A 22,733-nucleotide genomic window follows, 5' to 3' on the forward strand; every position below is an offset into this window, starting at 1 on the left:
CTTTTAATGTAAAAACACGTAAGAACATTTACTGTAAGAACATTTACTCAATACAATACCTATGTTATAGTAACAACTACACGTTTTATACAATAGCATGTACTCACGTTTGTTATAACTATCTCATTTATTTGATTTGCAAATGTAAATGTTTCCTAAGCCAGTAAAGCCCTTAACATTTTATCAAGAGATTTTAAGGCACATTCGTATTTAATCTACATTTTTATTTTATTAGAAGAAATGACATCCTGTCAGCAGAAGGCTGTGGGGCTGTTTAATTACGTGCTACCATGGAGTGACGTACAATCAAGTGGACGGGACACCGGCTAGTCTACGGTCTGCTGGTTAGCTAACAGAGCCGAAAGAATAAAGCTCTTTGGAGGCTTTTGCGTATTTTAGCCGCAGACTTTTAAACGCACATCGGCCTTCTATATAATTATAAACGTTCAATTCATATTTAACTTGTTATTAATTAGCTAACTGACAGGTTAAGTTAGCACTAGCAAAGAAGCTAAGGATAGCAAGCTAACATCACCGACCATGAGCTCGCTTAAATACTCACCCTCCGCTAAAGAGGTCTACTGGACGGAAAGAGAGGGTCTTTGGCTGAACATTGTTGTAAAAGAAGAAGAGAAAGAGGTTACAGTGACAGAAGAGGGAGACGTTTTCAGGGTGAAAGAGGAAGATTATACCGAAAAGGAGAAAGAAGCCGTTATAGCGGTAAAGGTGGAAGAGGAGATGGCTGTCACATTGAAAGAAGAAAATACCGTTTTGTTTGAGCAAGAGGAGATTACTGTCACATTGAAAAAAGACGAAGAGGATAGTGTAGATCTGATTAACACCAGTAAGTAATGGCATATTACTCAACCACGATTATCTCAGATCAGGACCCTTTATTGGAGTCCATGTGGCTGGCCGAAACGCTAAACCTTTTGGTTCTTAACGGGCCAATCCATGAAATGTTTGTGTTTCTAGCCTATGAAATGTAGTATTACGTTGTTGCTTTTTCCGTTATCTGTCATGTAGGTGCATTTTTGAATTTGCTGGTTGAATGATTATTTCGCCGCTGTCGGGATTAAAATGGGTGTCATTGCCAGCGTATAGAGTCAGAAATCATTATTTAAGGTCCAGTGTTGAGCAAGGAAAGCTTCATTTTTATAAGCACTGGGCAAGGCCGAAACATCTCCTGACATTAAACGTAGTCCTCGTGTTTTTTGGGGCTATTTACATTGCTTTGTTTACATGCTTGTTGGTTTTTCAATGTTGGATTGAGTTTAAACTGCAACTGCTAGCGAATACTCTTTTTAGTCACATTCATGTTAGTGAATTGGAGAGGAAGACCTTCATCCACAAGTGCTGTCTACATCCTGCCGATAATGAACAACTCGTCTGTTGATGCAGCTCAAAAACGTATTTGTTACTTTTTACTGGGAATACTTTTAATTTGAGAAATATTACACACTTTTGTTGTTTGAGGGAAAACCTGTCACAGTGGCTGGTGGATGATATATAATTTCACTGCTGGAGTAAAAAATAAAAAAAAAGGTCAAACAACAGCAAATAATTACCAAATGGGGTTTAAGATTTCAGGTCAACTGATGCCACATATTGGCATTCATTTTCTGCAGCATAAGGTACTTCTTATAAGATACCCAGGACCTACTTTGATACACTTAAATAAATGGAATTTGGTCTTTAGACCTGAAGGAAGAGTGCCCCCTACAAACCCTCCAACACCACTTCCAGCAGTAGTAGTAAGTAGTAATTAAGTAGTAAGATGCAGGATGCCAAACACTCAATTGGACAATAAAACACTATGTTAGAAAATAACAGTAGATCTCAATACCTGTGTGCTTTATTCCATATAGTCTTATTTCTCATATTTCCAATACTTATTGATGGGACTGTACATAAAAGAAAAATGCAACATTCTTCCTCAAAATTAACATTCTACATTAGTGTTAAAATCTTAACATTGGAGCTTTGATAACACATAATTAGAGGCTCCTGATCAAAACCTGTTGATTCTGGATGATTCTCCAGCCCCTCTCCATCTGAACTTTAGTTGTATTGGGAAGCACTCTGGCTAAATGTTTGGGGAAAATCACAGGTAGTGATGGCCAAACGCGGCTTCATTAGTGTTATTTTAGCAGCAGGATATTATTCCGGCAGCACACACATTTTCTTTATCACAGTTAAAGCCATCATTGAAATATATAAGGCAATATAATTAACAGCCTAGTCTGTAAAAAAGAACAGACAAGAACAACATTGGAACGGATAAAATTTGAGTTAGCCCTGCTAGCATAATATCCTGCTGCTAGAAGAATGGTAATGAAGCCTTGAATGGCCATCACTTGTCACAGGCACCTTTGAAGTTGGTATATAATAAGTGAACCATTTGTCTGACATTCTCATTCACAGGCAAAAGACGCAACTGTAATGAATCATCTAGGGAGCCTCAACCACACCATGAAGGCGACGAAGTAGAGAAGATTCTCTCCAGATCAGAACACCTTAAGAAACAACAGCAGAGACCTACACCTCACCACTGCTCTGACTGTGGGAAGAATTTCATCTATTTATCAGACCTTAAAAAACACCAGCGAACCCATACAGGAGAGAAACCTTACAGCTGCTCTGACTGTCAGAAAAGTTTCACCTATTCAACAGATCTCAAAATACACCAGAGAATCCATACAGGAGAGAAACCTTATGGCTGCTCTCATTGTGGAGTAAGTTTCTCCAGATCACAGTCATTAAAATCTCACCTGAGAATTCATACAGGAGAGAAACCTTATGGCTGTGATCAATGTGGGAAGAGGTTTGTTACATCTGGCCAGTTGACTTTACACCAGAGAACCCACACAGGAGAGAAACCTTGTAGCTGTGACGTGTGTGGGAAGAGCTTCACTAGACCAGACCAGCTTGTAGTCCACCAGCGTGTACACACAGGAGAGAAGCCTTACAGCTGCAATCAATGTGGGAAAAGTTTTACCACACAAAGCAATCTGAAAACACACCTGAGAACTCACACAGGAGAGAAGCCTTGTAGCTGTGATCAGTGTGGAAAGAGATTCACTCAGTCAACACACCTGACTATACACAAGAGAACACACACAGGAGAGAAAGCATACCATTGTTCTGACTGTAGCAAGCGTTTTGCTACCTCAACTGAACTGGTAAAACACCAGAGAACACACACAGGAGAGAAACCCTACAGCTGTGATCAGTGTGGAAGAAGATTCACTCAGCTGGGTCACCTGACTACACACCAACAAACACACACTGGAAAGAGGCCTTATCGCTGTTCTGCCTGTGGGAAGAGTTTTTTCAGGTCTTCACATTTAAAATCACACGAGGGAACACATAGTGGAGAGAAACCATATAGTTGTGATCAGTGTGACAAGCGATACTCTGATTCAAGGTCTTTGATTAGGCATCAGAAAATACACACAAGAGATCCACAGAGAGGATTGATTTCCAACACCAAACGAGGGTTGTATAAGGAAATAAACAAGGCCTGGTAAAAATATATAAATAATTGTTTTGCACAGATTTAATATGGTTGTAGGTGCAAGGTGAGTCTAACATTGCGTTTCTACATTTGGAACACTATATTGAAACAAAAAGTTTGGGGAGTAGGAAAGTACATGTACTTCAACTAGTAATATAACTACAGTTTGCTGTAGCTTGGTGGTGGTTTAAACTCAAACCTTTTGTTTTTCAGATGTTAAATTTTTGTCATTTTGTGGTCCAGCTAGTTAGTTAATAATAGGTCAATATGTTAGTTCTGTATTGTGTCTGTGTACTATTTCACACACGTACAATGTCAATTGTAAAAGTGAGAAATATTCTTTGCCTATCCTGGTTTCCCTGAAGTAGCCTCAGAGTGGGTTCTAATCCAGGGGATCAGGCATTATTTACAGCAATCCTGGAGCAATTGGACCTGCTGTAACTGCCTTGCTAAAGGGCATGAAAAAAAATAACCATCACCTGGTCTCTGTAGAATCTCTGTAGATTTGTCAGATGTTCAATTTTTGTCATGTTGATTGCATTGGTTTTGATCAACCATTATTAGCCACTATGCTGCCTGCTACTCCAACTGCTGGAATTACATACAACTCTTATGCAAAAAGAAACTAAATACTGACTTTGTTTTTTGGGCTTCAGACCAGGCAAAATCAGTTGAACCATAATGCTTGTATTTATGAGGCTAAATGACATTATGTTAATTACATTCTGTTAATTTATCTGTTTTTAAGATGTCATCTATGACAGTTTATTTAAGTAGGAAAGTTATTACTGTACAAAGTGCTTATGATAAAGCGTCACAAAGTATTTTTAATTAAAGATGTACTCTGGGATTTGATCCAAAATGGGTGTCCAATAGTTATGAACTGTATCATAGCATAGCATAGCATCATCTTCCGCTTATCCGGGGCCGGGTCGCGGGGGCAGCAGTCTAAGCAGGGATGCCCAGACTTCCCTCTCCCCAGACACTTCCTCCAGCTCTTCCGGGGGGACACCGAGGCGTTCCCAGGCCAGCCGGGAGACATAGTCCCTCCAGCGTGTCCTAGGTCTTCCCCGGGGTCTCCTCCCGGTGGGACGGGACCGGAACACCTTCCCAGGAAGGCGTTCCGGAGGCATCCAAAACAGATGCCCAAGCCACCTCAGCTGACCCCTCTCGATGTGGAGGAGCAGCGGCTCTACTCTGAGCTCCTCCCGGGTGACCGAGCTTCTCACCCTATCTCTAAGGGATCGCCCAGCCACCCTGCGGAGAAAGCTCATTTCGGCCACCTGTATCCGGGATCTTGTCCTGAACTGTATCATGTATGTGCCATTTTGTGTCATCAAAACCATTTGGTTTCGAACTTGGAATACAATGGCTGAGGGATGATTGTGATTCTACTTCTAGATTATGCACAACACAATAAACATATTACACATCAAGCCCACATATTTCTTTGTTACTTGTAAAAGTCCCAGAATGCATCTGTAAGTAAACTGAATTACTGAGCTTTAGTGTAGCTTCTGCTGTAAAGTAATTTGAAGTAGCTTGGTAAATTATACATTCAGAATAGTTTCCCCCACACCAACCATGAAGAACATATACTTTCATTATTGTGACACATAACCACTATACCACAGCTGTTATTACCCACAATAAAATTCAGGCGGCATGGATTATGGCCAAATTTCACAAACCCCTGAGTGTCCTTATCATAAACTATGTTCCTACACAACCAGAGTTGTAAACTGGTTAGCAAGGTAACTGGAGCAGTAAAATGTGAACACTTACAGTGGGGTTAACAAGTATTTGATACACTGCCGATTTTGCAGGTTTTCCCACTTACAAAGCATGTAGAGGTCTGTAATTTTTATCATAGGTACACTTCAACTGTGAGTGAGGGAATCTAAAACAAAGATCCAGAAAATCACATTGTATGATTTTAAGTAAATAATTAGCATTTTATTGCATGACATAAGTATTTGATACATCAGAAAAGCAGAACTTAATATTTGGTACAGAAACCTTTGTTTGCAATTACAGAGATCATATGTTTCCTGTAGTTCTTAACCAGGTTTACAAACACTGCAGCAGGGATTTTGGCCCACTCCATACAGACCTTCTCCAGATCCTTCAGGTTTCAGGGCTGTTGCTGGGCAATACAGACTTTCAGCTCCCTCCAAATATTTTCTATTGGGTTCAGGTCTGGAGACTCCAGGACCTTGAGATGCTTCTTACGGAGCCACTCCTTAGTTGCTCTGGCTGTGTGTTTCGGGTCATTGTCATGCTGGAAGACCCAGCCACCACCCATCTTCAATGCTCTTACTGAGGGAAGGAGGTTGTTGGCCAAGATCTCGCGTTACATGGCCCCATCCATCCTCCCCTCAATACGGTGCAGTCGTCCTGTCCCCTTTGCAGAAAAGCATCCCCAAAGAATGATGTTTCCACCTCCACGCTTCACGGTTGGGATGGTGTTCTTGGGGTTGTACTCATCCTTCTTCTTCCTCCAAACACGGCGAGTGGAGTTTAGACCAAAAAGCTCTATTTTTGTCTCATCAGACCACATGTCCTTCTCCCAGTTCTCCTCTGGATCATCCATGCCCCACGAGGTGAAATCTTGCATGGAGCCCCAGACCGAGGGAGATTGACCGTCACCTAGAACTTCTTCCATTTTCTAATAATTGTGGATAGGCTGACAGGACAGTGTCCTCAGTGGATTGGCTGACAGGACAGTGTATCCTCAGTGGATAGGCTGGCAGGACAGTGTATCCTCAGTGGATAGGCTGGCAGGACAGTGTATCCTCAGTGGCTAGGCTGGCAGGACAGTGTATCCTCAGTGGATTGGCTGACAGGACAGTGTGTCCTCAGTGGATTGGCTGACAGGACAGTGTGTCCTCAGTGGATAGGCTGACAGGACAGTGTGTCCTCAGTGGATTGGCTGACAGGACAGTGTGTCCTCAGTGATTTCCTACTGATAACAGTAAGCAAGTATCCTATGTTTGTGTTATAGAATGTGTAAGCCAATTGCGATGCTAGTTTTGACCAATCCATTGTAGAATACTTCTTATGAAGCGTGTTGGGGTGTAACTCCCTCATAATGCCAGGCATCGGTTGTTTTACAATCAATGTAGTAGAATGTGTAATATCATTATTTCCGTAAATGCTTTTATGTGTTAATCAAGTTATTTCAATTTTCATATGTCACTGATTAATTTCTTATTCATGTCTTTATATTGTCACATTAGTTCATTCACCGGGCTTTATGATATCAACAACCAACTTCACGCCATGACCCCGATTGGTTCCACGACATGTTATGTTATTCTTGTCTGATAATAAAACAATTCCTCAACTGCGTTATTCTTTTTATATATTCCTATTTCCTGAATAAGACATTGTAAAGAACACAGTACAATGAATATGGATAACCCCATATCAATAATAATATAAAAAATTGACTTAGGTCTAATTAGGTGGCATCGAGATTTCTTTGATAATTTGTTATTTACATCTTTCAGGGACGTTGTATACTTTTTGAAGTCCTTTGAAGAGAGGCTTTTCCCCATGAATTTCATCTTATTAATAAAAAAAATGTCACTAATAAAATCAGTAAATTCAGTATTGGTCCTCAACTGCCTTATCCACGTCTATCAGCAGATGGCGAGCGGGTCTTTCAATCGATGCTACTAGAGAGTGACGTATAATCAAGGGGACGGAACACTTCTTAATCAACAGCTAGTCAGACAAATAAGTAGCTTGTTAGTCAACATAGCCGAAAGAATAAAGTTTTTTTAGACTTTTACCTATTTTGGTCACTTTGTGTTGAATACATGTTCATCGTCTATCTGTTAATCTAATTTTGATATCATATTTACGTTGTTGCTATTAGTCACCCAGCTGACAGGTTAAGGTAGCATTAGCTTAGTAGCTAATGTTAGCAAAGTAGCTAGTACCCCCGAAAATGAGTTCGCTAAACTACTCTCTCCCCGCCAAAGAGGAGGTCTGCTGGACAGAGAAACAGGGTCTGTGGTTGAACATTGTTGTAAAGGAAGAAGAGAAAGAACTTACAGTTACAGAAGAGGAAGAAGCTTTCGGAGTGAAAGAGGAGGTCGGTGAAAATGGAGAGAAAACCATTTTAGGAGTGAAAGAGGAAGGGGAGATTACTGTCACATTAAAAGAAGAGGAAGGAGAAGACGAGGAGGAGGAGGAGGAGGAAGAAGAAGAAGAAGAGGAGGAAGAAGAAGAAGAAGAGAAGAAAGAAGAAGAGAAGGAGAGTGTAGATCTTATAAACGACAGTAAGTAATGTATTTAACTCCATGCAGCTTTTGAACCGACGGTTGGTTTTATAAGGGCATTCTGCGGTTGTACATACATTTTTGTAGTCTAGTCCCATTTACAGTTTAGTAATTAAGCCAAGACTCGCAAGTGATAGTTAATGCATTTATCGTAACATAGCCAGGTAAGCCAAGTCAGTGCTTGTAAAAGTTACAATGAATTCAGGAAAGAGACAATTAAGAAATGTACTAGCCTCGTGGAACCCAAGTCGTACAAATCTATGGAGAAATATTGTATGATAATAGGTCACCCACGTTTTACCTGAATACTTAATAACTTCATGGACCAATGGGAGTAGAGGATGAGCTGTTGATTCTAGTTTTTCTTTCTTTCAGAAACATTATCCAATGTATCAAACATGTAATACTGATTACATTTTGCTTGCCTTTGAAGATTAGTACGGTCTAGGAGTCTCTTCCCCTCTGGTCTAAAGTGTTAATGGAAGGCCAGTAGGGGCACTGTTCTCTGATCTAGGGACACTTCCCTTTTGGGGGGTAAAGGCCCAAGGTATATTTCCCTGAATAGGGTCCTATCTTGGATGGGATTTTACACAGGTGTCCTTTCTCTCTGTTGGGAGAAGGGATGTAGGAAAAATTATCTGGTGTTAAAATATTCACAAGATCCTCCACAACAACCCCTAGTTTTGATTGTGATTTTGAGTGTGATTTGTGGCGATATGTCTCAGACAGGATGAGGTCACCTTTAGACAAGATTACATAAAAATAAAAAAATAAACGGTGTGATTGTGGAGGAGCTTGGTTTGATTGGCACATTTGTCTCTCTCATAATTAATCACCAGGTTGTTGCTTTAAAATAGTTTATCGTATTAAACATTGAAATACTCACTTCCAAACAGCTGACTTGTCTTATCTCATACGTAGATGACAGCACATTCAACCATGTGTCTCTTGAGATGAATCAGCCTTTGCATCTCTTGAGAACCCCTCTTGAGAACTCCATCGACTTCAAGGCTCTCTTGGGTAAATTGTGATTATACTCTACTGTCTTCAAGGGTCTCTTAAGGCATTCTACAACAGGTACCCAACACCATAAATCCAAATCTCAAAGGCTCTCTTGGGTAACTGCTAGACCTATATCTTAATGCTCTCTTGGGTAACTGCTAGACCTATATCTTAATGCACTCTTGGGTAACTGCTAGGCCTATATCTTAATGCTCTCTTGGGTAACTGCTAGGCCTTGATCTAAAAGTGTCTCTTGGTTATTGGGTAGGACTAAATCGGTACTTAGGATTCTACTGCACTCACGTACATCCCCCTAATGGTTCTGTCTAAGATTCTACTGCACTCACGTACATCCCCCTAGTGGTTCTGTCTAGGATTCTACTGCACTCACGTACATCCCCCTAGTGGTTCTGTCTAGGATTCTACTGCACTCACGTACATCCCCCTAGTGGTTCTGTCTAGGATTCTACTGCACTCACGGACATCCCCCTAGTGGTTCTGTCTAGGATTCTACTGCACTCACGTACATCCCCCTAGTGGTTCTGTCTAGGATTCTACTGCACTCACGTACATCCCCCTAATGGTTCTGTCAAGGATTCTACTGCGCTCACGTACATCCCCCTAGTGGTTCTGTCTAGGATTCTACTGCATGGGTACTAATATTGTTCATATTTATTTTTTGAGGAAACTACCTTGGCATTGTCCCCTTCCCTGCCCTGGGGCTTTAGGACTTTATCTTTAGACCAGAGGGAAGAGTGCCCCCTTCTGGCCCTCCATCTCCACTGCAAAGCATAGTGCTATGTATTGAAAATATTTAACATTTTTGAAAATTACAATTGATCTCATTACCCAAATTGTTAATTTTATACAGCCTTATTATCAACAGAATATATAGCAGGCAGCTATAAACACTACTGAAATAGATGGAGATTGACCAAGTCGCACAAGTTCAGCTTGGCACATTTTACAACAGTCTTTTATTTTACAGCAGTATTTTATTTTAGCGGTTGGCACATTTTACAGCAGCCTTTTATTTCACAGCAGCCTTTTATTTAATGGGTTTGCACATTTTTCAACAGTCTTTCATTTTACAGCGGTCTCTTATTTTACAAAATACTTGAAAATAAAACAGTAAAACATTAATGATAGAATTTATAATAAAACAATAAAACCTAAAAATGATTATAAAACCCTAAAAACCCAAGCAATATAAATTATTATAAAACCCTAACTAAAATCCTTATCAAAAGAAATGTCTTGAGCCTACTGTTGAGATGTTGTTAACATCGCGTACCCAAACTGGAATCTGATTCCACAAGTAAGGTGCTTGGTAACTGAAAGCTCTGGCTCCTGTCTTAAGTTTGGAGATTTTTGGAACGACAAGCAATCCTGCGCTCTGGGAGCACAATGCTCAGGAGGGCTAGTAGGGTGCTATGAGCTCTTTGAGGTGTGATGGGGCTAGACCATGCCAGGCTTTATAAGTAAGCAGAATAATTATTCTCTTCTGGATTTAACAGGAAGCCTGTGGCCACTGAACCATCTTTACTGTGATTGCAGAAGGCGTGGATTGTACATGACTTAACATTGGTTGAGCTGCAGCCATTTTTAATGCTTTTTTCTCTGTATCCCACATAGATCCAACTAATCGACTATGACATTTTTGTGTACATGGTTTTGTCATTATTTATTATGTACATCTCACAGGATCTGTGAAAATACTTCTTTCTACAATACATGATTACAACAGTCTTGATACTGAAATTCAACACTACTGTTGTTTGCACTTGGGGTTTAAGGCCGACTGTTTTGTAAGAGCACTTTGTGACAACTGCTGCTGTAAAAAGTTACTGATTGAATTTGATTGATCACATTACACATATGATTATCATGTTTTGTAATTTATTTGTAAGTACCATTTTCAGTTTAATGTTCATAAAAGTAAATTGACATGTTCTGTTTCACCAGAACATAACAATGCTAATACATAAATTTGAAAATAAATAACTAAATTAAAAGCCTGGGAAATAACATGGATTATTGTCATACAGTACCTAAATAAACAACGATAAGAAACACTGCCCATGTAAAACAATGGTTTAAATGTCTGTGAAAGGTCACAGGCTGTTTTGAGGTCAAAAGTTAACCATCTGTCTCATTTCTCGATCACAGGAGAATGTGACTATAATGAAGCCTCTGGGGAGCCTAAACCACATCAAGATCCTGATGAGGTAGAGAAGAGCCTCCCTAGATCAGAACAATTCAAGAAACCACTGATGAGAGCCACAGGGAAGAAACCTCATCACTGTTCTGACTGCGGGAAGAATTTCATCTATTTATCAGACCTTAAAAAACACCAGCGAATCCATACAGGAGAGAAACCTTACAGCTGCTCTGACTGTAAGAAAAGTTTCACGTATTCAACAGACCTTAAGAAACACCAGCGAATCCATACAGGAGAGAAACCATATGGCTGCTCTGACTGTAAAAAGAGTTTCACCTTTTCAACAGACCTAAAAATACACCAGAGAATACATACAGGAGAGAAACCTTATAAGTGCTCTCAGTGTGGAATAAGTTTCTCTAGGTCACAGTCCTTAAAATCTCACCTGAGAATTCACACAGGAGAGAAACCATATGTCTGTGATCAATGTGGGAAGAGTTTTGCTACATCAGGTCAGCTGAATTTACACCAGAGAACCCACACAGGAGAGAAACCTTGTAGCTGTGACGTATGTGGGAAGAGTTTCACTAGATCAGATCAGCTTGTAGTCCACCAGCGAGTACACACAGGAGAGAAGCCGTACAGCTGTAATCAATGTGGGAAAAGTTTTACCACACAAAGCAACCTGAAAACGCATTTGAGAACTCACACAGGAGAGAAGCCTTGTAGCTGTGATCAGTGTGGAAAGAGATTCACTCAATCAACACATCTGACTATACACAAGAGAACACACACAGGAGAGAAAGCATACCATTGTTCTGACTGTGGCAAGCGTTTTGCTACCTCAACTGAACTGATAAAACACCAGAGAACACACACAGGAGAGAAACCTTACAGCTGTGATCAGTGTGGAAGGCGATTCACTCAGTTGGGTCACCTGACTACACACCAGCAAACACACACTGGAGAGAGGCCTTACCATTGTTCTGACTGTGGGAAGAGTTTTGTCAGGCCATCACATTTAAAATCACACCAAAGAACACACACAGGAGAGAAACCATATAGCTGTGATCAGTGTGAGAAGAGATACTCTGATTCAAGGTCTCTGATTAAACATCAGAAAGTACACAGTGGAGACCCAGAGGGTGTGGAATGATCTCTACTCCCAAACCCTGAGCAGCATAAAGAAACTGTACATGAGATGGTCTAGTAGGAAGAAAAAAAATTGCTTGGTTGTACCGCAGTCATGTGTAAATTGTATTTTCACCTATTAGCAATGTATTGAAACAATAAGCAGAGTTGGGGAGTAGAGCATTACATTCAACTAGTTATTTAACTACATTTATGCTGTGCTTCGGTGTTAGTTTAACTAGACTCCAATCTCTGTTGATTTTCCAGATGTTACATTTATGCTGCCTGTTACTCAAACTACTGGAATTACATACTACTCTTCTGCAGAAAGAAACTCAATATTGTTTTTTTGCAGTTCTCACACACCCTCCAAAATGATATGAACAAAAGGCTGTGAAAAAATCTCATTTGTTTATCAGTTTGATCTTACATTTCAGGTTTCATAGTAACTGTGTTAATGTTTGTCAATTAAGTGAAAATGGTTAAAAGAAAAAAAAATGTTTATGGACACAAACATGTTACACAATTATTAGCAAACCTAGAAAATTATTAGTAAACTTATTCAGTGGTCATCCATAATAACCTATTTCACTGGGGTGTAAATATGAGGTGACAAACTCTCTTAGTCATTCATCAACATGGGAAAGGCCAGAGCATACACAACTGAAATTACACTAAAGTTTGTTGAATTTCACAAAGGACCTGGAATTTATTAATGTAATTGGAACTTTGATTAGAACCAGGTTCTATGGTCTGATTGAGGTTGAGTATTAAACACAATAGGTGGGTTTGGCATTAAAAGAGCCATGGTCTCCAGCCTCCACCTGGAGGATTAAATCTGTGCCGATCCAAAGATCCATTCTCCTGAAGAATCACATTCCCCTGAATCTCATTGGAAACCTGAGGGGTGAGCTGAAGAATCACATTCCCCTGAACTAAATCATATTGGAAAGCTGTGCGGTGAGCTGAAGAGGAGATCCCACAAGTTAAGACAGAAGTGAGGACATATCTGGAGTGTCTGTACCGAGGAATGGTCATCATTCAGGGTTTGAACCACCCGGTAATACTGTCATACTATTTGACCATTCATCTATACTGTCAATGATTCATGCTGTGTTTATTATGTTTACAATGAATTGTAATACCACACCTACCTTTACATCAGTTTAGTTATTTACTCACCACACCTACCTTTACATCAGTTCAGTTATTTACTCACCACACCTACCTTTACATCAGTTTAGTTATTTACTCACCACACCTACCTTTTCATCAGTTTAGTTATTTACTCACCACAACTACCTTTACATCAGTTTAGTTATTTACTCACCACACCTACCTTTACATCAGTTTAGTTATTTACTCACCACACCTACCTTTACATCAGTTTAGTTATTTACTCACCACACCTACCTTTTCATCAGTTTAGTTATTTACTCACCACACCTACCTTTTCATCAGTTTAGTTATTTACTCACCACACCTACCTTTACATCAGTTTAGTTATTTACTCACCACACCTACCTTTACATCAGTTTAGTTATTTACTCACCACACCTACCTACATCATTCACCAACCTGGCTTTATGGCGTCCAGTTTAGTTCATTCACCGGGCTGACTTTGTCACATCAGTTCTCAGTTTTGAATGTCCCTTTTCTAAATGGTCTTTAATTACACCAAACAAAAATCTGAGTTCAACATGCAACAATGTTAAAGATTATACTGAGTTCATATGATGAAATCAGTCAATTAAAGTGTATTCATAAGGCCCTTCTTTAGGGACTTCACACATGGAATACAGACATGCTAATCACAGTCTACATTAAAGTAAAAGGCAGGGGGCTGTGAATCAGACGACCATTCAATAACTGGAGTGTCCACCTTTTATTCCAGGAATCATGACATTTTAAATGATACCCCACTCCTCTTCCATGGCTCTGTGAAGTTACTGGATATTAATCTTTAATTTCAGTTCATGAAACACTGGTCACGTAAAATGATGCAACATGTCCTTTAAACAAGAGATTATCTTTTTAATGAGGGATGTTCTTTCAACTAGGGAACTTAGAACAAACACACGTGTGAGTGGCAGCGTATATATAAATGCTAACACATTCAATTAGTGGTCAGAGACTGGACGAGTGTGTGTGTGTGGTCAGAGACCGGTCGAGTGTGTGTGTGTGGTCAGCGACCGGACGAGTGTGTGTGTGTGGTCAGAGACTGGACGAGTGTGTGTGTGTGGTCAGAGACCGGTCGAGTGTGTGTGTGTGTGGTCAGCGACCGGACGAGTGTGTGTGTGTGTGGTCAGAGACTGGACGAGTGTGTGTGTGGGTGGACAGAGACTGGACGAGTGTGTTTGGGTGGTCAGAGACCGGTCGAGTGTGTGTGTGTGGTCAGAGACTGGACGAGTGTGTGTGTGGGTGGACAGAGACTGGACGAGTGTGTGTGTGTGGTCAGAGACTGGACGAGTGTGTGTGGTCAGAGACTGGACGAGTGTGTGTGTGGGTGGACAGAGACTGGACGAGTGTGTGTGTGGGTGGACAGAGACTGGACGAGTGTGTGTGTGTGGTCAGAGACTGGACGAGTGTGTTTGGGTGGTCAGAGACCGGTCGAGTGTGTGTGTGTGGTCAGAGACTGGACGAGTGTGTGTGTGGGTGGACAGAGACTGGTCGAGTGTGTGTGTGTGGTCAGAGACTGGACGAGTGTGTGTTTGGGTGGTCAGAGACCGGTCGAGTGTGTGTGTGTGGTCAGAGACTGGACGAGTGTGTGTGTGTGGTCAGAGACCGGTCGAGTGTGTGTGTGTGTGTGGTCAGCGACCGGACGAGTGTGTGTGTGTGGTCAGAGACTGGACGAGTGTGTGTGTGGGTGGACAGAGACTGGACGAGTGTGTTTGGGTGGACAGAGACTGGACGAGTGTGTGTGTGGTCAGAGATTGGACGAGAGAGTGTGTGTGTGTGTGTGTGGTCAGAGATTGGACGAGAGAGTGTGTGTGTGTGTGGTCAGAGATTGGACGAGAGAGTGTGTGTGTGTGTGGTCAGAGATTGGACGAGAGAGTGTGTGTGTGTGTGGTCAGAGATTGGACGAGAGAGTGTGTGTGTGTGTGTGGTCAGCTGCAGTTTATTATTAATATGTAACAGCATTCATTTCATTGTTTACTAAAACAATTACATATCACAATCTTAATGAAAAAACATTCCAACCATATTAATACCAGCCAAGATGTATGCAGGTAACAGCCAACAGCTCTTCTACAATGGACTGGTCAAAACAAGGTTCAGACAGTGTAAGCCGTGCTAGAAAAGAGCCATTCACAATGTGTTGGCACAAACAAAAAGAGACAAACAGAAAATCATAGTACATCTACTGTCCTATTAGCCAAACATAGTACTGTCCTATTAGCCAAACATAGTACTGTCCTATTAGCCAAACATAGTACTGTCCTTTGATCCAAACATAGTACTGTCCTTTGATCCAAACATAGTACTGTCCTTTCAGCCAAACATAGAACTGTCCTTTCAGCCAAACATAGAACTGTCCTTTCAGCCAAACATAGAACTGTCCTTTCAGCCAAACATAGAACTGTCCTTTCAGCCAAACATAGAACTGTCCTTTCAGCCAAACATAGTACTGTCCTTTGATCCAAACATAGTACTGTCCTTTGATCCAAACATAGTACTGTCCTTTCAGCCCAACATAGTACTGTCTTTCAGCCATTAATCAGTACACCTAATTAGTGATACATATTGTGATAAAAGCCCCCTGATGTCCCCTTGCTTATAGACTAACATGGTTTGTAGCAACTCTTTTACACATTACTATCTGCTTCTCCAACCGGTGCTTTATTTCAATTAACATGTGCTAGGACGAAAAAGCTTAATGACACAGGTGAAATCCTGCTTCAGGTTTTGGGGCTATATTCAAAGACATATGTAGAAAATCAAGTAAAACTGAAAAAACACCTGATTCCCTCTTCTCTCTTGCTGTAGTTTGAAGTTACTGTGTAATGTTAGTTGGTTAAAATTAGCTAGTGGGTGTGTTAGCTGTGTATTGTTAGTTAGGTAAAAAGTGAGACAAGCTAACATAGAATCACCTGGTTTGAAGAAATCGTGTTAGCAGTGTACTGGTAGTTGGCTAATATTAACCAGGAAGTGGATTTTTTTCTCACCTCAGGTGTGTAGACTACAAGTTCAGCCAATAACATCCTTCTGTTTGACGAGTACAAATTCAGCCAATAACATCCTTCTGTTTGAGTACAAATTCAGTACAGTTGACCCTGATAGCAGTGCCTGTCTGTCCATAGCAATTATGCAAATTGAAGGAAGGACTAGCTGGGTTAGTTAGGGAAGCTAGATGTGCCTTGTCTTTGTCCTTGTGGATGGATGACATAGTATGAATACACTTATTATACTAATGTTTGTAGTATAATATGTCACACATTGTCAGTGTGGGGGAAACTATTCCAAGCTACCAATTACTAATTAAGGCGTTAAGCTATGACCCTTTGTCGAAAAAGTTTAGGACGCTGTGTAAAATGGAAAGAAAAACAGAATGCAATGATGTGTAAATCATTTAACACCAATATTCAATAGAAAATAGTACAAAGACAACATAGCAAATGTTGAAACTGAGAAATCGTTTCATGAAAAATATTAGGCCCACTTTGAATTTTATTCTAGCAACACGATTCAAAAAAGCTGGGACAGAGGCAACAAAAGACTGGAAAAGTTGTGTAATGCAAAAGAAAATCTGGTGGAACATCTCACAACTAATTAGGTTAATTGGCACGAGGTCAGTAACATGATTGGGTATGAAAAAAGCATCCAAGAGAGGATGAGTCTTTCAGAAGTAAAGATGGGGAGGGATTCATCACTCTGTTAAAGACTGTGCAGGCAAATAGTGCAACAATTTAAGAATAATGTTTCTCAATGTAAAACTGCAAAGAGTTTGGGGATATTATCATCGACAGTACATAATATCATTAAAAGATTCAGAGAATCCGGAGAAATCTCTGTATGCAATGGACAAGGCCAAAAACCAATATTGGATAGTCATGATCTTCGGGCCCTCAGACGGCACTGCATTAAAAACAGACACAATTCTGTAGTGGACATCACTGTATGGGCTCAGGAACACTTCAGAAAACCATTATCTGTGACCACAGTATGTCACTGCATCCACAAATGTAAGTTAAAACTGTGCCAATCAAAGAAGAAACCAGATATAAACAAGATCCAGAACGAGGTCCATGGGCGCCGCGTCTACCGAGCTAAAGAGGACCATCTGGCTTGTTATCTGGGCACAGTTCAAGCCAGCATCTGTGATGGTATGGGGGTGCATTAGTGCATAACGCACAGGTGACTTGCACATATGTGAAGGCACCATTAATGCTGATCAATAAATTCAGGTTTTGGACCAAGATATGCTGCATCCAGACATCTTTTTCAGGGAAGGCCTTGCTTATTTCAGCAGGACAATGCCAAACCACATTCTGCATGTATTACAAAAGCATGGCTCCGTAGTAAAAGTGTCTGGGTGCTAAACTTAACATTTAACGCATTATGAAATGAAAAATACAACAAAGGAGACCCCTGAGCTGTAATCCTATTTCAAGCATGAATGACATTTCATTAAAAACTACAGCAATTAGACTCCTCAGTTCCCAGCTCAGCATACTAAGTATTGTTAAAAGAGGTGATGCAACACTGGTAAACATGCCCCTGTCCTGTTTGAAACATGTTGCTGGCATAAAATTTACAATTTTAAATGTTTTTTCCAAAAACAATAACATTTCTCACTTTCCACATTTCAAATGCTGTCTTTGAACTATTTTCAATTAAATATAGTAAAACAATTTCATCATTGCATTCTGTTTTTATTTGCATTGTACACAACGTCCCAACTTATTTGGATATGGGGTTGTACATTAAAGCTAGTTAAAGTTAGTTAATGACACTCCGAAAATAGTTTACCAAGCTACCAGTTACCACTGGAAGGAGTTAAGCTACACTAAGCTTAATTAAATATACTTAGAAAACATGTTGAAAGTAAATTACATATAACTTCCAACAGAAAGTTAAAAATCTGTTGTTCCATCCTTGAGCAAGATAGTGCCTCAGGGAAAATGGAATATGCAAAAAAAAATTTGAGAAACAGGACAAATAGGAACCCATAATAATAATAAATTATTATTATTATTAGCTAGCTAGCTAGACCACAAAACTGCAAAATGTAACAACTGAGACATTACAGCTATTTTATAACTACCACCAAGCTACAGCAAAATGTAGACATCTTGCTTATTACTACTAATCACTGTTTCAATATGTTTACAATCTGGAATTTCACTTGTTCCTACGCAACATAATACAGACATATACCATCTTTATTCTATCAACCTTCATTGTAAAATGTCTTTGTGCTAGTCAGGCCACGTGTTAGGGATCACTTCACAATGTGTTCACTACCTTCACTACCCAGGTCTGGTGTTGGAGAACCTTCCACACTCTGGAGATCCACAGAGTGTACTTTCTGATGGTTTATCAGAACCCTTGAGTCAGAGTAACTCTTCCCACACTGACTACAACTATAAGGTTTCTCTCCAGTGTGGGTTCTCTGGTGAACTCTTAAATGTGCTGACCTAACAAAACTCTTCCCACAGTCAGAACAAAGAAAAGGCCTCTCTCCACTGTGTATTTGCTTGTGTGTAGTAAGGTAACCAACCTGAGTGAACCTCCTTCCACACTGATCACAGCTGTAAGGTTTCTCTCCTGTGTGTGTTCTCTGATGTTTTATTAGTTTAGTTGAGGTAACAAAGCGCTTGTTACAATCAGAACAGTTGTACGCTTTCTCTCCTGTGTGGGTTCTCTTGTGTATAGTCAGGTGAATTGACTGAGTGAATCTCTTTCCACAAATATCACATCTACAAGGCTTCTCTCCTGTGTGTGTTCTCTGGTGTTCTGTCAGCTGAGTTGAGGTAGCAAAGCGCTTGTCACAGTCAGAACAGTGGTATGGTTTCTCTCCAGTGTGGGTTCGTTTGTGTGTAGTTAGGTGTGTTGACTGAGTGAAGCTCTTCCCACAAACATCACAGCTACAAGGCTTTTCTCCTGTGTGAATTCTCAGGTGTAAATTCAACTGGCCTAATGTAACAAACCTCTTCCCACATTGATCACAGCCATAAGGTTTTTCTCCTGTGTGAATTCTCAGGTGAGATTTCAATGACTGTGATCTAGAGAAACTCATTTCGCACTGAGGGCAACTATAGGGTTTCTCTCCTGTGTGAATTGTCAAGTGCGATTTCAGTGACTGTGATCTAGAGAAACTCATTTTACAATGAGGGCAGCCATAAGGTTTCTCTCCTGTATGGCTTCTCCGGTGGATTTTAAGTTCTGTTTTAGAGGTGAAATTCTTTCCGCAGTCAGAGCAGTGGTGAGGTTTCTTCTTTCCTGTGGGTTTCGCCTGGTGTTTTGTGCGGTGTTCTGATTTGTCAGGATCTTGATATTGTTGAGACCCTTCAGAGGATCCAGGATAGTTAAGTCTATCTCCTGTGTGGAAAAACAGTCAGACAGCTGGTTAATTTATGACCTGGGTCGTGTTACAATTTTTTTCAATTTGTCATCTGTTACATCACCAGCTAATATGTCGATGTCAGATTAAAGACATTTTGGAAAAACTAAATTATCCTTTTCCATTCAGAGATGAGAGATGAAAATAACACCTTGCATGCAATATTTTTCCTAACACTAATATAAAATACACACAATACATTATAACATGGCATTGGAGTAAATGCATTTAAAAACACGAGACGCCTATCCACCACCAAGCCCGACCCGACACAGACGCAAAGCCACCACGCAGCTGAGGAGCTTGAGGTAAATGAGCAGTAAGGCTTTACACACATTTCTTAACCAGGCCCTGCTAGGCCTTAAAAGCACAGTTCACACAAATGACAAAATGGAACATCAATGTCCCTCTGTGACCAGTCTATGGGATACGATTTGACAGCCAACACTGTTTCCAAATACTAACACTTTGGCATTTGTGGCACATCTAATCCAATGGGATTTGTTTCACAAATGCAACAATCGATATTATAACTCCATTTATGTCTTGTAAAAATCTATAAGGGCCTTAGCAGAATTTCTCAATGCAAGTAAGATACTTGTGAATTATTTGGATGTGATGCAATTTGTGAAAGAAATGCTAAAATGCTATTATTTGGAAATAAAGCCAAGCATGTGTTCCTTTCATACTTTGTTCACAGACTGATTAAAGAAAAAGGGCATACATTTTACCATATGCTGACTGTTAAGACTGCCAATGCTGATTGGGATATTGCAGTGTTTCTTGCAATGACATTCTGCTGTGGTATATTATAAATGTGTTTCCCATGTAGTTTTGCTTTCAGCTAACAGTTTGAGGTGTTGTTTTGCATTCAGCTAACAGTTTGTAGTATTTTGTTTGTAGTGTTGTTCTGTTTGCAATGTGTACCCCAGCATGCTGCTTCATTTGAATATTTATATTTACAACCTGATCTGTTTACTGTGTTCCTGCGGGTTTTATAATTATATTAGTAGTTTGAGATCGATAAAGACATTTAATAGATTATGCTGTTATGCTCCTGAAGTTGCCATTAATGTCTCACATTAAAATTAGCGCTTAAACTACAAAATAATATTACAAACGATTGTGTTGATTTTCTTTTAAAACTCAGACTTAATCAGTAAATCATGTAAACTCTTAATCATCAAAAGTTAATAATGTAAAGGAGATAATATTGTACATCATGTCACTTCCCTGGAGTCCAGAACAAACAGAATCAGACCTGTTTTAGGACCAGATGGAAAGAATGGAAGTTCTACACTACCATTTACATTTCTACAGTGCCTATAGAAAGTAGTCAGACATGCATTTAAATTAGGATTTGTTCACACCTGACAATGCACACTAAACTGAGAAAACCATCCCTACTGTGAAGCACGGTGGTGGAAGGGGATGCTTCTCAGCATCAGGGCCTGGAAAGATAGAGGCCGAATGGATGTAGCAAAGTACAGAGGAATTCTGAAAACAGTGTCCAGATGCAAAATCCCTTGGATTACAGTCAAGATGGCTACTAAAAGGTGGAAGGTGTTGACAAAGGTCTGTCTTGATCATGTGATGATAGATGGCAAAATAGATGCCCTAGCAAGAAAGCAGAAACTGGGACAGAAGTTTAAAAAGGTCAACAAAGTTTAAAAAGGTCCTTGAATGAGCCAATCAAAACAATCAGAAGTGTTGCATGACTGTCCACAACTTTTCCTGAAGGAACTTTACATGGCTTGAACATTTTGTACAGAAGAGTGGTCGAATATTGTCACACCTAGTGTCAAATTTGAGCAAAACTGTTTGAGTCCTATCTCAGACAACTGAAAATACTGCCAAAAGACACACTTCAAAAAAGTGTATAGTATGGTGGGGAGAAATTACTACAATTTCTAAGCATGAAACTGAGGAACTGACACGACAATATGAAAAGATGGTGTAGAATTTGTATAGACACTGTAGCTCCCGCTAAATCAGCTGCTGACAAATTTTTACTTTCGGGAATACCAGAATGTTTAACCTTGTGCGGTGGGAGAACAATGACATGTACAGATCTTCCGGAGCAAATAGGTTTTCAAAGATATATATTAGTAAAAGTTAACTGGTTTCAATTCGAAAAACGTGGACCCTCGTGTTGACTTTTGCATGGAAAACTCGTCATTACTTACCCGCGTTTATTAGATCTTGCTCCTCAGCATCGTCCTCGTCCTCTTCTTTCAACGTGACAGTGATCTCACCTCCCTTCACTTCATTGGCGGCTTCCTCTTCTCTCTCCGCGGCATCTCTCTTTTCTCCCTCTGTAACGGTCACCTCTTTATCTTCTTCTTTAACTACAATATTCAACCACATACCCTCTTTCTCCGTCAGGCAAACCTCCTCTTCTTTAACAGGTGGATAGGAGTGAACAGAGCTCATGGTCATGGATGTTAGCACCTTGCTATCCTTAGCGACTAAGCTATTACTAACTCATACAGCCAGTTAGCTGACTAATAACAACAGCCAAATGTAAAAAAAATAATACACTGAATTGGATAGTTGGCGAGATGGGAAAACGTGCGTTTAGAACAGCGGTTAACATACACAAAAGCCTCTAAAGAGCTGCTTTTTCCCCCCTTTTTTCCCTACTTTAGCTCACACTCGACGGATATGGCTGCCTCCCCAGCAGAGTATGTTGAACCGTCCCGTCCCCTTGATTATACGTCACACTTCAGCAACATTAAATGAAAGACCCACATCGCCTTCTAGTGATAGCAGTGGGTAAGACAGTTGAAGATTTACTGTCTACCTTCCCTTTCTGACCATATTTATATGTACGGACGCTGTTACCAAATACACAGTATAGTTAAACAGTTTTGTTCCACACTGTGGAAAAGAATGCCTTTAAGGACATGATTCACACAGTGAAGCAGTATAAAAAAGTTACCAATATGGATATTTTGAGATTTAGAAATAAATATAAAAATTAATGATTATTTAAATTATAATGTTTGAGTACATCATACTATTACAAATATGATGGTTATGTTTAATGAATTATAAATTTTACCATCA

General features: G+C 40.0%; 2 protein-coding genes across 4 annotated transcripts; one reads left to right on the forward strand and one right to left on the reverse strand.

Moving 5' to 3' along the window:
* Window positions 1–326: 326 nt before the first annotated feature.
* LOC109614638 (zinc finger protein 501-like) lies at window positions 327–13,668 on the forward strand. 3 transcript variants are annotated; one of them, XM_034294380.1, is made up of 2 exons: window positions 327–844; window positions 2,425–4,470. In XM_034294380.1, the coding sequence occupies exons 1-2, from the start codon at window positions 541–543 to the stop codon at window positions 3,528–3,530; spliced, it is 1,410 nt and encodes a 469-aa protein (XP_034150271.1). In that variant the 5' UTR covers window positions 327–540; the 3' UTR covers window positions 3,531–4,470. The 3 variants fall into 3 exon arrangements, with proteins under 3 accessions (XP_034150271.1, XP_012986964.2, XP_012986966.1); XM_013131510.4 differs by lacking the exons at window positions 327–844; window positions 2,425–4,470 and adding exons at window positions 7,216–7,806; window positions 10,978–13,668; XM_013131512.4 differs by lacking the exons at window positions 327–844; window positions 2,425–4,470 and adding exons at window positions 8,736–8,826; window positions 10,978–13,668.
* Window positions 13,669–18,245: 4,577 nt separating this feature from the next.
* On the reverse strand, window positions 18,246–22,331 carry LOC105030077 (zinc finger protein 501-like). Its single transcript, XM_010903737.3, has 2 exons — window positions 21,851–22,331; window positions 18,246–19,642 (listed from the first exon to the last, which is right to left on the reverse strand). The coding sequence occupies exons 1-2, from the start codon at window positions 22,101–22,103 to the stop codon at window positions 18,543–18,545; spliced, it is 1,353 nt and encodes a 450-aa protein (XP_010902039.1). The 5' UTR covers window positions 22,104–22,331; the 3' UTR covers window positions 18,246–18,542.
* Between the last annotated feature and the right edge of the window lie 402 nt (window positions 22,332–22,733).

Source organism: Esox lucius, chromosome 9, assembly GCF_011004845.1.
Source record: "Esox lucius isolate fEsoLuc1 chromosome 9, fEsoLuc1.pri, whole genome shotgun sequence".
In the NCBI taxonomy this organism is placed as follows: domain Eukaryota; kingdom Metazoa; phylum Chordata; class Actinopteri; order Esociformes; family Esocidae; genus Esox; species Esox lucius.